At 37.9% G+C, this 18,643-nt stretch overlaps 1 protein-coding gene across 1 annotated transcript in view; it reads right to left on the bottom strand.

The window, feature by feature from the left end:
- LOC135079337 (RNA polymerase II elongation factor Ell) overlaps positions 1–18,643 on the bottom strand; it is a 59,604-nt gene that overhangs the window by 21,005 nt on the left and 19,956 nt on the right. The window contains exons 3-4 of the mRNA XM_063973971.1: positions 7,898–7,996; positions 4,666–4,817 (exon numbers count right to left, since the gene is read on the bottom strand). Of these exons, the coding sequence (XP_063830041.1) occupies positions 4,666–4,817; positions 7,898–7,996 (251 nt within the window). The remainder of the gene's footprint in view (positions 1–4,665; positions 4,818–7,897; positions 7,997–18,643) is intronic.

Genomic DNA, 18,643 nt, shown 5'->3' with positions numbered 1-18,643 from the left:
GGTCTTTTTCATCGCGAATCGTGCTCATAAGATAAGAAAGTTATTAAACACTTGAATTGCTTGATTGTTTGACCCGTATACTTGAACAATCTAAAGATATGGTTCTCCTTGTAAGTACCCACGTAGGACTTGAACATAATCTTTTGTAGTTGCCAGCCCACAATCAAATCAATTTTTTTTTTTAATTTATTAATTTGGACTGCAAACAGATTCACAATATGTATTCTTAAAAGCTAGTTTTATGGATAGTGCTTATCATGAATCCAACAACGCTGGTCACAATTTAAGATTACAAATGTTTAATGGGGCGGAGCCTGTCTAGGCATCCGGCTCATACTCTAGTTCTACTCGTTCTAATACCATTTAATTTATACAACTCAAAAGTTAGTGATGATGATACATACAAGCTAGTCAAGTTTATTTGTCTAATTCGGCAATTAGGGTGTCTGTGACAAGTTTCTTATATTTACCAACGGTAGAGGCAAAAATGTCCAAGTCATTGAAAAGTTTGTTGTGCGTTAATGACATTCTGTTTATGGGACTTCGTAGTCCGGCATTAATAGTCCGACAAGCTGTAGTTGAGAACAACTCATTACAACGTGTAGATCTCATATTTGCTTTTGTAGGCACTCTATAATACACTTCATTAGTCAACTCGAGGAACGAGAGGTGGGAATAGTCTCGAGATCTTAGGCAGTTCTATGTTTTAGAATGTTTCCTTGAAAATACAATCACGATCAGCGTTGTCTGCAGTGACTCCTAGGGTTGACTCACGTCAATCAAAGGTAATCGGTATAACTCCACCTGTTTAATTTATCCTTATGTCACATCGGATGCATATTACAGCGTCATAATTATGTAGGTAATGGCCTCGGCCAAGTTCTTGAAATAAATGCTTCAGCTTTTTTGATTCTAAAGCGATTTCATATTTGTACACCATAGCAAGTAAGATGCAAAATATGTTTGATGAACTTAAAATCATTTTCCTTCATACAACTAGTCGATCTACGCGTTAAAGGTCTTTCTGTAGGCCTAAGATGCGCGCATCGACAATGACATGATATGATAAGACAATTTTCGATCACGTAGATAATTTTATCATTTTCCCTAACATGGGACCATCGATAGAAAAGTCTATCGACCGCTATCGCGTGATAACCGAATTGTTGCCATATTAAGAAAAAATTGCGTTATTATGTTGGCCAACCTTGAAATATTTTAGCTCATTCGTTCAATCTCGTTCATTTCTGCTACTAATTCGGCTAAAAACACATATCTTAAAGCAGTGAGAACGTCATTAAAAAAAAGTTATGTCAATTTTGTTGACATTACATGACTGCTTGATTGTATTTGTTTGTGTTTTTAAAATTGTATTTTTATGTTTCCAGTCTTATTTTTAATATTTCTAAAGTACGGAAAATATCAAACGAAGAGATAACCAAGTTAAAGAAAAACAATGAAGAATTCCTAATCATACCGATAGTATTAAAGAATGAAGTCTTCAAAATTAACAGAATAACCGAACTCCACTACCTACCCCATAATGCGAGGTTTACAGTAATTATTCAACTTACATGAAGCAGTCAGAAAGTTTATTGAGATTTGAGAAATAAAGTTACACTCATAAGTAGCAAATTAAGTACCTAAAGTCTAAAATATTAGCTAGGTATACTCCGCAGATCTTGATTTTCATAAGTAACAGCACCGGAGAAAAGGAAAAATATCTTTATTCCTACAAATAAGCTTTCACCTTCTTTCCTATATTTATTTCACATAGTTCTTTCACCGTGTAATAATACTGTGATCAATATTTTGTATGTAAACTTAAAATACAAATAGGATTAAGTAAATGTTTCTATTTATGAACTGTTTATGTAATTGTAATATTTATAATTGTGTTTAAATAATATTCTTTCTTTTTTCAGACAGTGGATGAAGAAGTGTGGGATTATGAGTGATTATTTCATTCTAAAGCAGACATAATCAAGTCTTGCTCACTATCATGAAAATTTACAATAACAATCAGCAAGAAAAACTTCAAGGGTACTGGCTAGGCTAACCAATTCATGGAATTCTGTTTGTATTTGAAATTATAAATAGCTATTGTAAAACAAAAGTTTTCCAAATAAAGATTTTGTAAATAATGGTTGAATTATTTTGAAATTACACTGCAATAATGAATTTATTGCCTGCGTCCAGCGCCTTTCTGCTACCATTATGATGTCGTCGGTCCACCTTGTGGGTGGACGTCCCACGCTGCGTATTCCGGTACCCGGCCTCCACCCCAGAACCTTGCTGCCCCATCGGACAACATGGAAAGCATTGGGGGAGGCCTAAGTTCAGCAGTGGACGTCCTATGGCTGAGATGATGATGAATTTATTATAATGGAATAAATTGTACAAGATTATCATCCTGTCACATTAAAGCCCTTAAAAAAGACCACATGGAGGAATTAGATTGATAGTAATGTGGAATGTATGTATGGTATCACCATCAAGTTATAAAATTAGTAAAATTCATTTATTCTCATTGTTATTATAGCAAGTTTGATTACACATCCCACCCAATGCTAATTTCTGACAATGACCTTGCCACTGTTTGATGTAGACACAAGAAGCTCGGTCACCACATTCCGCCCCATTTTCAATAATTTTACAAGATTATGTACAGATGACAGTAGGTACTTAAATCAAGCTAAACACTGTGGGGTATCTCACGACATTTGCAACTTAATATGTATTGTCTGATGTACTGTTGAATACCTACCTAAGTAGGTAAGTAATGGTTAGTATTTTACAAGGTAGGTAATGTAATAATTAATATGTGGGTGGGACTGTGGGAGCACTAAGATTTTGCAGCTAGCGATTATAAACTGTCGCAAGATTCGCCTCACACTGATAAACTCTTGAACTAGAACTCAATCTCCACCTAGAAGTAAAAGTATCACAAAGGTGCTAGATTCCTTTCTTTGAATTTTACTAGCCTCAAATTAGTCGTAAAATGTCATTTACCATTTTATATGATAAATAAATAGAGTTAAAGTAGCTTGCAAAAAAGTTAATCTCCTATCGTCTTGCTATCGTGGGCAAGGATCGAGGACGATAAAAACACCACATCCTATCCTATCGTGATGTCAAAATATGATATAGTTAGCGCTTCATGTTAGGGCTTGCCAGGTTTATCACAAAAAAAAAAAACAAATCTATCACTATCACATTTTGACAGATGACATGATAATTTTCGGGGTGCCATGTTAGCGCCGGTAGATAAAACGATATAGTGACGTCAAAATCGATATAACGCCGCGATAGCAGTTTATCACGGCGCGCATCTTAGCCCTGCTGGTATATGAAACGTTAACAAACTACCTACTTGCGCTTCGCAAATATTTGCTAAATAGTTTACTGCGATGCTAGTATTAAATTGCAGATCATATATCAACTGTTTACGGCCATATTTGCAGTTCATGCAGAATATTGCAATTGGAAGCAGGAAATTCCAATACTAGTTCCTTGTAAAAGGACAATATGTATTATAATTTCACTAGCGGCCGCCCGCGACTTCGTACGCGTGGACCTCGTTTTACCCCCGTTAGATATCATGTTGATAGATGGCGTTTCACGGTTTCCCCCGCACGGACGTCAAAAACAGTAGTTTGTCCAGCGCTGTAAATTTTAACCAATGACGATAGATGGCGCTTTTTAGAGTTTTTAGACACGTCTTATTTATTTATTGAAATTTATTTGTCACATATCGTCATAAATTATAGCCTATATGTTAATCTGGGTTATAAACAATAATACTGTAAGGTTTCAACAAAATCCGTTCAGTAGTTTTTGCGTGAAAGAGTATCAAACATCCAGACATTATGACATCCAGACATCCAAACTTTCGCCTTTATAATATTAGTAGGATTCGATTCAAAAGAAAATGTTTCATTAAGGAAAGTGTGTACCATTGACGTTAAACTGACAATTGCCTTGTCGTGAACACAATAATCTAAATTCTATTTATATTCGCTTTTTAAAAGAAACATTAAACTAGTTTTCGTACAAGTCACCTTGGTAAAGTATTGGACAAAGGGCACTACCCTGTGAGGGACCTGTGCGCCATATACCTTTCCTATCTTGCGCAAGTTACGTTGGTAGAGTATTGGTTCAAAGAGACTACCCTGGGGGATGCCCGTACCAGATTATCTCACCATTTGCTCTGTTTTGCAGCGATTATCCTCGCCATATTATTATGGTCCTTGGTCAAAGTCAAAGTTATTATTTGCAAAGGTCGCCTCGTACTAGTCGTTTTTCGCGTGCATACGTATGCATTCGTATAGGTAAAGTATTGGACAAATGGGACTATCCTGTTAGAGACCTATGCAAGACTTGAATCTCCATTTTTACATGTTAAGTATTGGTCCAAATAGACTACCCTGCGGGACACCTGCGCGAGTTTCCTTTAACTAAGTTATTTTGGTAGAGTTTTGACCCAAATAGACTACCCTGCGAGACGCCTGCACGAGTTCCTTTAATTAAGTTATCTTGGTAGAGTTTTGGTCCAAAGAGTACCCTACGGGACGTATGTACGAGTTTTCTTTAAAACTAAGTTATCTTGATAGAGTTTTGGCCCAAAGACACTACCTTGTGGGACGCCTGGTTAGGATAGCTCACCATTTGCTCTGCTCCGCAGCGACTGTCCTCGCCATACGGTCCTTGGTCGCCTCGTACGAGTCGTCTTTCGCGTGCACGCGCATCCTTCGCGGCAGCGGCCCGCACGACTCCAGCCGCCGCGCGCCGCCACTCCTGACGCATTCGAACGAACCCTGGAAACACAAATTGTTCATTAGTTTCGAATTTACATTTAAAGCGGTTTCGCACTACGTCCTACCCGAATCCGATTTGGATTCATCATTTAGGAAACTAACTAGTGAAATTAGATAACATAGTTCTACGACTACTTCGGACCATATTTTCACGGATTAGAATTGGATTGCATCTAGTGTTAAGACGCTCTTACTAACAAACTTTTCTAGAAACTATTGAGTATCACCTCATCACCTGTACCATTTTCAGTCTCAATTGGGCCTCATCGTAGTATTCGAATAAACAAAAATTTTGAATTCTTATGGTATAATGACAGAAAAAGGAGGTGGCTATGGAGTTTTGTGTGATAAATTTACAGTGTCCAGATATGTTGGGGCCATTTGTTTATCTAAAAACTAGCCTACCAGGGAGCATCTGACAACAAGGGGCTGCTGGATTAAAACATAGTTATTGTCAATTACATTGTATGTCTGATATTGGGGTCATAATTAGTGCTATCTCGAAATGTATAAATAGATATTATAACTCTTCAGCAGCACGCGCTATACAGATAATTGTCGATTGTATTGAAATTCACTGGACTACTGTTAACATTTCAAAAAATTCTAAAGATGAGGACGATATTTTGAATAAGCGACAAGCAAAAAATTTTGGTTGAGATCATAGGTTTACATTGACCTTCTTTAATTTGACCTAGCACACTATCTGCGTAATATTTGTATCTTATTCGTGTGTATCATGATAATAAAATAAAGCAACATCTTGAATTTAATAATACTACTTAGACTTGTATTCTCGGGCCAGCTGGTTTCCTTGTTCGAAATAAGAATAAAAAGATGTGAGTTTTATTCTTGTTTTAGAATCAAATTATGTAAAAGCTCCTAGTAAGAGATAAAATAAAGTACCGTGAAATCGGTTACGTCATGTCACAAGCAAAATATTTTATTCCAGTATTACAAATATCCAAATCCCGTTCGCAGAATACGTGGGAGGAGGGCAGGTGAGAGTTTACGCCCACGGTGTAATCATTTATGGGCGAAATATGACTCTTTTAAGAGAAAATCTTATTGTATTGTCGACAAGGTGCAAGCTGGTGGTATTGCGACAAAAAAGCCAACATTTATTTTGTTGGAGACACACTCAGATAACGGTGTAATTTTTAATACGAGAAGGAATTAACATAATATTGATGGTTTGGAATTTTATTTTTCTTAGCCCACGGCTTTCGTTATCTGTGGAGCCCAGTTGCAACTATCGTCGCATAAAGGCGTGTGTTTTAGGCGTCAGCTGACTCCACCTAATCGAAGTATTCAGGCCGTAGTCCGAGACTTCCATACGTAAGTTTGCTCTGACGAATTTGTCGGCCACAAGTTATCCACTGTGACCGTTTCGCGACCCACAAAACCATGCGAGCGCGCGCACGCGCCATGATGGTACTTACTATAAATAATATTAATATCATGCATCCGCCAACTTATCATCAGCCAGTGCTGTTGACAAAGTCTTAACAGATCGTCTAATGCGTTATCTTATTACAAACTGCTTTACTCTAGATCATTGCGGCAGGTGCGCCAATACTGCCAACTACTTCTCATATTTTTACCATTATTCGAAATATAGATTTTACACTGTCATACTAATTTCTCGAGTAAACGAGTAATTTAGAAGCACAATAATAATTATAATGACAGGAAGTTTTTCACAAGTTATCATTTTTCGGATCCATAAAGTGCGAAAAGCGAACATAGTAAATTTTATAGAGCAGTATAACGATGATTTAATACTGATTAATGTTACTCGAATGACATACATGTTGACGTATTGTAATCTTTAACGCATGCTTGGAATACTAGAAATGTTGCTAAGCAAAACAATATTTATGAAGCAAACGCGATATTTAGCGATATCAAATAATAATTACGATTCGATATCCAGTTGCAAAGTAACAATACTTTTTTAATTCAGAATATTGTTAGAATTACTTAGTTACATAATCTGTTGACTATGTCAGAATCAGATGCTGACGTTTAAGGCATATTATAATGTTCACTTGAACAAACATTGGTCACGTGTTGTATATCATCAAAACTTTAGTTATGTAGTTAACAACAAAAATAGCTGTGTTGCTGTTGCTACTCGAAGTAAATAAGTAAGTATCTCGATGCCTAAAAACACAGATATACTGTCATTTCAACTAGTACTTATCGCCTGTTACTTACCTTGAGATTTTAATGTCAATGTTTACTCACTACTCGCAAACATAAATGCGATCTTGAAAAGCATAATCGAAGAGAAGAAATAAAGCCGGAGGATGATTTGATAATGGTTTGAAGACATGGAAGTAAATTATAATCCACTCAAAGAACAATAAATTGTGAAAGCAATTTAAAGATTTTAAAATTATTTTTTTCTTGCCTTGAAGTGTGTTTTACAGATTGGACTCATAAATGCATGGAATAGGAATGTTATACATTATTGTGGACTTACACTTTTGATTGCCGTAATAATATGGAAAAGAACAATCTATGTGACGGATCTGTTTAGTTACACCATAGGTATGGGATAATTGAAATAGAATATTTTGCTCTTGCCTAGTGTTGAGACTTAGCACAATATGCTTTAGATTTTTGCTATCCTACTTCTTTATATTAAGAAAAAGCCTAATTTATTTCATACTAAAAATATTTCACATGCTTTTAGATTTGAGATAACTTATTATTCGGAACTTCCGCAGGGCTCTACAATTGATATCAGTGAGTTTGATTTAATTTCGAAGCATAAGTACATTTTATTGCTTCAATATCGCACTAATTGGCGTAGTGACGAAAGAAAGGGCAGTCGATTAATTAACTATGAAACAATGTCAATATCTGCATGTTAATACCCGTACAACGGTATCAACTATGATTACTGATCAAGGTAACAGTATCTTTTACGGTGTACCTACACAAGAGGAAAATTGTTGAGTCTATCTTTAATAAGCGCTCTTTTCAATTACATCGGCCTAATTAGAAGCAGCGATAATTTAAGCGGATTGCAAGAAGGAATTTGTCGGAATTGCGGCAATTGTTCCATTTACCTGTGGACCCTCCATTTCTGCATTGCTATTGACGCTGAAGTGAAACGTAGCCTCTCCCGCTGACCCATTGCCACTGGCAGGAGCCGGAATCGAGATTTTCTGAAAATACAAAACGATAACTGGTTAGAGAGAAACAAAACAAACATTAATAAGATTATCATGCTATTAGCGCTAATTTTTACGGCTTCGTCGTGTTCGTATGCGTATGCCTGTTTATTCTCATACGAATTTCCTATTATTGTACGAACTCACGTGCCAACTATTTAGTGCCAGTAAAAAGACAATGTTAAGTCGAAATCCAGTGTAGTAAAATTTTAATTGTTTGCATTTCAATTGCAGATAATGAGGTGTTGGTGCCGTTTTGTCGGTTCTGCATTACACCTACACATTGGAGCATTGCAAAACGATTGCTTTCATGTAAAATATACTGGTATATTGTTTAATTTGAAAAATTCTACCCTACAACGAGTTCGAGCATCGCGTGACGTAAAACGGTGACAATATCTGCGTCAAACCGGAACCACTCTGATAACAAATTAATGCGTCCATTAAGTAGGAAGAGGCAGCTACGAAAACAGGGCACATGGACAATGTTTATAAAACGTAACATCGTTAAAAGAAGCATATGAATAATAAATAGAGAATCCTCTACGTAGAGTATGGGATGTAGAGTTCCGACGTGGGAAGCCTGGCACGAGTTCACGCGATTTCTAAGTGAATCATACCAATAGTTCAGTGCAACTACTGTGCGTAGAATTATTACAATAATAACAGATTATTTTGCAGCTGGTGAAAAACGGGGAGACTCCTACGAGAAACCTGCGTTTAGACTGGCAGCGCCAAATAAGGGTATCCTGTCGGCAGCATGCAGTAAGTACGCGAATGTAACTGTGTGGGTATTGCGTGTACTCAAGTGAGCAATTACTTTCATCGGCTGGAATGGCAACGTCGCGGCTGCACAAGTGCTGTTCAACGCTGAACGAACGCGAGCAGATCATACCGTTTCACCGTCATGCGACGACACTGTATATTATAAAGTTACAAATTTAGAAAACAAGAGAACAGATTCACGGAATCCGTTTATTGAGGTCATTGGGAGTACCGGCTTCGCGGTTCGATGCTCAGTGCCAGAAACAGAAAAAGTGGTAATTTCGTTTCGTTTGTAAGATCAATTTTGTTAAGTTTAAACTGGTATTATATTTTCTAGAAACTGCAGAAACTTTTTTAAGATTCATCGTCAGATTTGAGCATAAGATGGCTATCTTATCGAAAGTCGTCCACATAGCGCTGAGAATTCTACATTGTCATCTATGTTCTTTTTTTTGTGAAAGGCCGGCATTCGGCATTACGTGAAAAAATAATATAAAATGAGAATGGTCTAGCTAGTAAATCCAGTGCTTTTATGAAGACAATAAAAGAGCATAGTAAGGTCGTCAGTCCAGGCATATCTCATTTGGTGGCGCACGTCGCACACCTACATGCGTGGCCGCGAGTCGCTTTAAGGTCGCGGCTGACGATATGTGCCAGCACCACAATGCCAGGCAATTAACCTATTAAAGAGTGCGCTGCGAAGCGGAGACTGGTGGAGCAATAACCCGGCAAGTCCCGCCGCTAACGTGTTAGCCGATACTCGGAACACACGTTACGCAACCCTGCTCTTCCTGTGGGGGATGACTATGACTATTGCATGCCCAATAGCATCGCATAGCATTGAACTTGACATTGAGCGTCTATCGCGGAAATTGAGCGAACTAAAAGTCATTTTCCAAATAAAGCCAAGTGTTCTGCTGCCTATTTTAAATATGATATCTTACAATATACGTAGATTACTTGTTTTCGTAGAAGTCGATTTGCACAAAAACGTTAATAGCGCCAATAATACAACAAAGCTGTGACGTCTATCAGTACGCGAGTCAAGTTTGATAAACAACGAAGGCATAAAGTATAATATGGAATTATGGATCTAATGAGGAAAAAACCCGCTACCAACGGAGCTCACGGAACGCGGCGCGGGGGAGCGCGGGGCGCGGCTTTCTCTGCGGCAGCGACGGCCGATATAAAGTGCGCCTCGCGATGGAACACTTCGGCATTCGGTGAACAGCCGTCTGGCCCGCATCATCCAGCTCTCATGGCTTCTTTCATTGTTTGGTTTGCTGCTTGTTTATTGTTTTGAAATTGTCACTAATACAATAACACACATGATCACTTATCCTATTTAAAGGTAATGACTCCGATGCATCTGCATTCTGCAGATTATGCATTTCAAGGTCGTCAGATTTATTGTTTGTCTTCACGTGAAGGTCGCACTGTACGCCTCAGTTGGACCGGAAAACACGAGGAAATTCATCATCCGTTTTTCAAGGCATTATTCGAATGCCACTTTGTCGATTAATTCCTAGACGCCATATCTGAATGCGTGACGGCCGTATCAGTAGCTGTTGTGGTTACGTCATCGTTTACGTGTACAGGAGGATTTTCAGTTTTTAGTTTCGATTTAGTGGGAGTGATTTCATTATTGTTTATTGCCCGTCGTGCGCAGCGACTGGCTTTTGTTGGTTACCTAATTTCACAGCAAGCAAGCGGTACACGAAGTTGCAAAGTGAGAGGCCGTCACAACCGGTCCGTTCGGCTCACTCGACCGAGAGATATACAGGCAACGAACACATATCTAAGTCGTAGGCTTGGGTTGTTAACTCGATGCTCGGCGTATGTAAGTAGAACTAATAAGTTCCGTTTGGTTACTGAGAAACTGTTTGATTGCCTTCATGATGGTATTACAAACGGGACAAACCCGGACGCAAAATGCGATCGTGCGCCCCAACCTCGAATTAACGTGTTGTATCTTATTGACGCAACACCGCGGAGGTGGCACAGGTCGTGCGAGGCAAATTGATCTTTATACATATAGTGCCGTGAGTACATTACGGAGTATCCATGTGTTGGCATACGTCAGCCAGCAGTCGACGATAATAAATGGATCGCTTCAACGCGAATCGTAGCGGGAAATCCACGCGACCGGGTTGTGATCGCCGCCACTATGTTAATTGGTTACCGGCTTGATATTTTATACAAGATAATACATATTGACAATAATTGTAATGAAGTTGTTTACAGTTCAACCTTCAACTTTGGATAACAACGAAGCAGTTGCAACAGTCACAAAGAACAAAGCCAAGTGAACAATGAGATTGGAAAAGAATATGATATCAAAGAGATGCCAAAGAAGTCAAGTTTCAATTCTAGGGGAATTACTTTTTAGTGGAAACCCAACAGCGGGATATACCAGGATACTAATTATTTTAATATTTCAGAAAATATAACTGGCTTCTTATATTCGACTGTCTCTGTGGAAATGTTGATTGTTAATTCGATTTCTTTCAAATGTCTCAACATTTTAACTTCTATCAAATCATTAACAAACAATCAAGACGTTAACTGTAATAAATAAGTCAATTCGTTTTCCATTTTGAAATAATCGTTAAGATCTTGCAATTTCTTGGAAAATTATGAAACTCGAGATTGAAATAAGGCAACAATGTCATCATAAAGTACAATCAATCGTCGACATGTTGAAACCAAATAGATAAGGCTCAGTTATCTATTGTTTTAAAAACAACATTTCATGTAAATTACTTTTTCTTTCATTATAATTAAATGAAGAAATTCAACGTGAGAAATGAGGTTATTTTGCTAGACAAATGAACATTAACGTCCATACAGTCGACATGTTTATAAACAATGTAAGACTGTTTAATCAACATCTTTACCATTTCAACAACTTAAGTGTCTTTTGAAAATAGTAAGTGAATAAGAGAAGAAGGAGATGAACAGAATTTGGCAATAGGTTCGCGGAAGAAATGATTCTAACACAATTTACTAACGGTAATAGTCACTTTCATCGCAGCACATTTAAAGGCGAAGTGAGTGGCCAGTTATTCGTGAGGTTTCTACGATACTATTTGCATATTCGCCGACTTTCTAATGGACGATGCGGCTCTTGTCGCAATCGTCGGCAGCGGTGAGGTAACACCGATTCATTTAATTATATGTATATGTAGAAAAAACAGTATTCAAGTCTCGCGCATTGTTGCAAAGGTGCACTCGTGTGCGCCCGCCTTACTTGGGTTTTTTCTCATGCCCGCAGCTCTCCGATTGGTCAAAGCAACTCTCATTAAAAAGTCGTACTGGAACCAGAATGCCTTGCTTTAAATGTTTCATCGTTCCATTACGTTTCCAACAAAATAACCGAACCACGCAAAACCATTCACCTAGAGTATACAAGTCTAGTAATTACAGCCGATGCAATTTTCTTTCCATTAGCGCACACCTGGTTCAGAGACTTGCGAAAATATCTAACGACCAATCACGCTTGTAGTCATGTCAACAAATATTTTCTGCGTACTAAAGATTTTCTATCCCGGTGAATGAACTGTCGTACTATGTTAATTTATATTTTTCATGTGACAAAACAATTAGTGATTAGATTACTGAAATCAGTCCATACGCCATTCGAACCATGATAAGAGTTTCCGTTGATAAATAAGGTGCTACATCAAATGATCGATTAACACAAATTAAATTAGGGAATTATCTGAAAAGCACCTGCTATTGATAATAAGAAACGTGTATTGTTTGCTTTGTTGCTTGTACCGCGAGCATTGGTTGGGTGGGTCACCGCAAGGATCCATTCTGGTGCCGTTCTCCTTCGCGGCCGCTCGCGACCTTCCGTGGGAGGAGGGGCGCCTCTCACCGACAACGTGACGGCAACTGCGGCCTTACATTGCGAGGCTGTATCGAAACTTCTACGTAACGAAGCTCTTTCCAACGCTGGTTACTCAACGCCCGATAGGAGTTCCGTCGATATGTACATACCTGCCTCAGCATAACCACTAACAGATCACGTGAACTCCTTGCGTAACCAATATTGCAGGCACACCTTTTGATACAACGTGAAATACATAGAAATCTTTCATTATTGAGACATTTAATAATGGTGTAACTACTATTTGATGTTGCGAAAACGAACACCTCCGGTTCGATTTCGATGACTAAGGTAGTTTTAAATTACAAGTTTGTAGGCTAACAATATTAGTCCAAATAAAAGCAGAAGCAGTTATTGTTGTAAGTATAATGAGGATGAAAAATGATTATGAATTTTAGCTGCTTGATGATCAACTATCAAAAGACCGGTAAGTAAAAGTCGAATGGATGTTCTCACTACAGACAGTCAAACCGCCATTGTGCATTCACTCGAGTCACTTTTACTAACTAACCGACAAATAACAATTCCATTGTTACGTGTACGCATTAAAATAAAACATTAAATTGATTTCGCACTAGGTAGCAAGTGAAATAATATGGAGGAAAACAGTAAATTAAAGAGCTGGCATTCAAAACAAAAACAGCTGAAGTTTATTTTAAATCATGTGCTAAATTACATCCATAACAGACAGTAAAGTCCGTAGTTGATAGGAAACGGGGCCACGAAAAGTGGCGTAGTAACAAGAGGGGATTGACCGAGGCTAGTATTTCCCCAGGGAGCCAAGCGCGACTGAAAAGAGGCTTTATGAGGGACGTGTCCCATGAAATCTGCGAACATATACCCTTATCACAGTGTATTACGGATTGTAATGGAGTGAACGTAAATATTTTTATTACGCAATGGATCTTGGCTATCTTATTATCCTATTTAGGATACAAAGTTACTAAACCCTAATACGATCACAGTGAGATTTCCAAAAACTATGGAGGTAAATTTCGTGCGCTAAAATTGATGCAACTGATTCATCGCGTATTTTCAACATTGGTTTGGTTCCCGTTATAGCATACGTTTGTATTATAATTAGACGCGTTGTGTTGAATTGAAACCAAAATTGTCATTGATATGATACAGGAGGTATAGCAACGCCGCCAGCAGACAATGTCGCAAGTATTTAGATCAAGGTGCGAAACACGCGCTCGAGAGTCGAGATCGGATCCGTGGAATTTTTGCCGAAGATCACGCTCGTGCTCGCGTAGTAGAAGCGCATAAATTTACTGCCAATCTGATTAAATTATAATTAAATAGATGGTCTCCACTGCATTAGTTCGCTAGAAATTGTTCCCTTTTAGGAATAAATGTATTTGGGAAACTACGGATGGAAAATATTATTAGTTTCCAAATTCATTATTTTAGGTTTAATTTTTTTTGTTCAGTAGTAGCATCATCATCATAATGTTAATAGATATCAACAAAATGAAAAGCAAATACCCATGCAAAATACGAAGGCTTCACATAACAATCAACAAGTGGTAGATATTAGGGGTAGAGAAATGAGGGAAGCTTTTTCCCGTATCTGTGTGGGTGAAGATGGGTCATGAATGCTGGATTGAAAACAATCAAGTAGCGTAGACACGGCGCCGACGCGACGTGACGCCAGCCACGCCTTCGTCGCTACGAGCTTATATTACGTCTGGGTACAACACAATTACTGATGTTAGGGGAAGGCAAAATCTAACACCAATCTACATAAGATAACTAGAAGATACAGTTAAGTAGAGAGTTCAATATTTACAACATAATTTTATTGCCTTTGATTGTTTCTCTTCGTAAAATAAACTAGATTGTGTTACTGATATTATGAGAACCGGCAAGGTAAAAACAAAAGATTTGCGCCGAGAGAGTTGAGCACATACAAATGCTATAATAAAATAAATTATAGGCTATAATTCAGTAGACATACGTGATCTTTGAATGAAATGAAATAACTAGTTAAACGTTGATATCAATTGATTTGTCGTTGGAAGGAAATCAGTAGGAAATGAGTCTCAGAAGTGTATAAGAACAAAATAGCATTGGCCTTTCTCCAACAAAGCGGAAGATAACACAATTGAGCGTCACTCTGGGATATGTTGATATCGAGCTACATCAATACGTGTCAATGTAAGTTGGTAAATAAATTTGCCGTCTGCCAATGATAGTCACCGCGAACGTTCCTCGGCCAAAGCAAATAGCAGTGGCGCACTACACACACAATAAAGCAGACAAATCGACTGCGAAACCATTCTCGGTGGCTGAATTCAATATGCCATCGCGCCGCGGTGTAGGTGCGCCGTATTATTGTTTCCAAGCGGATATTTCAGTGAGGCTTAAAATATTTTTTTGAACATCATAGTTTTTTTACCGATTATAAAATAGAAGCGTGTTAATAAATGATGGCTGTTATTAAATTAAGTAATGGGTCAAAGGTTCGTTAATTCAGTTTAGGGATTCGAAGCGATTACTAGTACTCGTAGAGTCAATAGGTCACACGGTGATTGCATGTCGTTGGCATTCATAAATCCAAGCTATGCACTCGATGTTACTGATTACTTGACCCCCTTATATTTCTTGTGAACTACGTTTTCCTAACCTAACATTACTCCATTCAGGAAGTTTGATTTTTCAATAAGTTGAAGGTATGAAGTTATCTCGTACAGGCAATTTGAACCAGCTTGTAAAGAATTTCACTCTCGACAAACATAACCGTTCACTTTTGTGTTTGAATATGTTTAGGTCATATAGTGATCGTCAAGAAATGTAGCTACGCGCTCCATCACTGACGTTATTGGCCAAAGTTGGTATAAAAACCCGAATGCGGAAATGAGAAAATAATTCATGGAAATTTGAGTATTACTCGATAAGACATCGTTTCTTTAGTTCGTTCGGAAATAATGCCAAGAATATAGATTCAAAATTCTATCATTCAATTCAATAAGGGCCATTGTTATCTGAAGTGAGAAAACTTGCGAACATGACGCAATCTCACACGCTGCAAAGAGTACGAAAAAATCTGTTGATAATATGATTGGACATGCGCCGTAGGAAATTGACCAAGACGGGTGTGGTATAGATGCCACGTAACTGTTATTCTGTAGTTCAGCTAATAAGATTTGTTGTATAACGGGCGTCACAAACTTACGATACGGAGCGGCAGCTCGGCAGGGCGAAAACAATTGTGAGCCGGACCGGTTCCTAGCTTATTCTGTAATGTATTGAACTGATTTAGATATGCCACCCTATAATTAATCATGCTGCAGCCTAGCTCCAGAAGGTATAGATAGATGGTGGTAAAAAGTAGATTTTTTTTGGAATAGTCGTGTGGGTATGTCCATATCCGAGACCGATAGATTGTTTATAAAGTTTTGAGCAATGCAGCAGCATTTTCAAGTTTATCTCTAATTAATTTATTCTTCATTTCTATGTTAAATTAATTTAATGGAAACAAAACGTAAATTAAATCTTTTCTGAACAATTTCAGCATAAATTTATAGAGATTGTAATATGACGTCGTATCGTATGACAGATTATCAAACTTTTATCCTTATTAGTAAGCCGTTTCATAATGTAGGTCAAGTTGAGAAAGGACATTTTGCATGTTATGCCTACGATTTTAAAATTTAATGTAGTTTTCATTGATAGTGGTGTCAAGTTCGATTTGGAAACCAGTTCCATGAACATTGAAGTATCAATTGCCAGAACAGCTGAAGTTCAGTCAGACAGAATAGTGCCGCTGGCGAGAGGTAACTTTTACCTGAGTTGCGTAACTCCTGCCAGGCACAATTTATTATCGGCTCCATTCCGAGCTTTCGTAATATATATGCCAGTCAGTTCTGTCTACTTGTCCTTTTTACATCGGAACCCGGATATTGTTTGCCTATCCATACCCCAAATCTAGAACCCGGTCCGATTGTTGGGACAGCAGTAATTAAACTTTTTCATTAAAATCCACACGCCCCATTGAAGTGAAAGCTGCTGTGACTGTGACGGAATCGAATATTGTTATTTATTTGCTTTTTGGGACTTGCCAGTTTTGATCTAGCAACACCGTTAGACACAATACCTTTTGGAGTGACAGCTCATGATCGTTGTGTAATCACAGATGTTAGTTTTTTTAAACCTTGTATCTTTTGATTAATTGTGCAAAAAGGTTAGACGGCTAGTTAAACTTCCAAAACATTACGTTACTTCCAAAACACATAAATTATGAGTTTTATAAAATGTAGACATTATCATTTTTGTTTTTTAATTTCTTTCTATTAATGAAGAGCATAAAATATTGCGATACTTAAATGATAAATCTTTACTTTTAAAACATAACCTTTCATATTATTGTCGTTGAACGATCAGATTCGCAAAAGGTGCTTATACAAATTGTGCTTAATAATAACATTGCTATCACTGTTATCAATGCAACAGGTCACAAATTCATCACGTAGAACAATGTGACATTGCACACTTGATTGCATACATACATTATCGCCGTTGCCAAACTCGGACTAATTTATACTTGTAGGTCAGTTCTAAAGGCACCTAAGAAATTAAGTTACGCAGAATTCATTTTATTTATCGTCCAGCTGCAGTAAAGGACAAGGGAAGCCCCACATTTCTTAGGAGAAATTTTTAACAAGTACAAAAAATGGTCGACACGAGCGCCACCTAACGTGTTTGGTTTGTGAACAGGTTGAGATGCGGTACACGAGCAAGCTTCACGGTAAGGCCCATTTTTGTTTGTCAGTCTGATTACAGTTGCTCGTGATTTTCCATTTTGATTTGTTTTAGGATTCTGTGCATGGGCTCCATAAAAAACGTTGTCTTTTATGTCTAGTCTGTCTGTAGTCTGTACTCACTGCACGCCCATTGCAAGTGATAGCTCTTTGCGTTATCGGCTTAGCAAACATCCGCAAAAAACGGTTACCATCTGCTTTCTTATCTTTTCTATGAACTTTGTGGTGGGTCGAAAGTTAACTCATTGGAACCTTTTGTTTCAGCGATAATGTTTGATTGACACATCATCATTAATATGGAACAGTTGTTAATGTTGCGGTAATTTGAAAAGCTTAGTAAATAGGAAGACGTAAAACTATAGCGTAATATGTCAACACCTCTGCGAAACACACAATTTGCCACACCAAACATAATAGCAGGCCCAAGGGTGTAATGACTTCGTTTTACGGTGCAAGTTTACGATTTAGCAAATTGACTGACCGCCCTAATGGCAGAACTAAAGTACCATAAATATTAATTTATATAAATGCACTCGTTAGGCATCGAAAGCGGTATTAGCTATGTATGATGGACACGCGTCGGGGCGGTGCACACAACAACTTTCCCTTCTTTAATGGAAAAACAGCATTAAAGCGACCGCCTTACGGATAAAAGTTGTGAGGCACATGCCCGACGTGGGATACCGGCTTGACCACAATTTATTTACCAGAGGCGTTGACAATGTTCAATACTATTCTACTTGAGATAGGTATGCTTCAGATTGCTTTTTTTTTCACAAAACATTTAACAAGAGAATGGATTTTTCGCTGAAACTACTATTGTACAAATAATTCTATAATTTGCTGTCGGAATTGAATAGAACTTTATTTAAAGGTCTGAGATTGTCGATCACGAATTTTCGTATGTATTTACATAATTGCCACAGACCTGATCACGCCAAGTTTTACCTGGTAATCGCTTCTATTGAATCAACCGCTTGCAGCAATAATGCGGCGCTTTAAACATAATCAATTCACTAGACGATGAAAAACATGCAGCAAAATCAGCGACTGAAGCATGATTCTGTTGTAATGGCCGCTGCAGTGTCCTCAATGGTCGAATGGCGCTTGCGCAAAGGTCGTTTGTTCAAATAGCTTCTATTAACTTAATTTAGGTAAGCCAAAGTGGGCCAAATTTTCGGAATGAGTGTTAATAGCTATGTAGCAGACGTAAGTATTATA

Source organism: Ostrinia nubilalis, chromosome 16 (assembly GCF_963855985.1).
Source record: "Ostrinia nubilalis chromosome 16, ilOstNubi1.1, whole genome shotgun sequence".
Lineage (NCBI taxonomy): Eukaryota > Metazoa > Arthropoda > Insecta > Lepidoptera > Crambidae > Ostrinia > Ostrinia nubilalis.
This window is presented reverse-complemented; position numbering and strand designations above follow the sequence as displayed.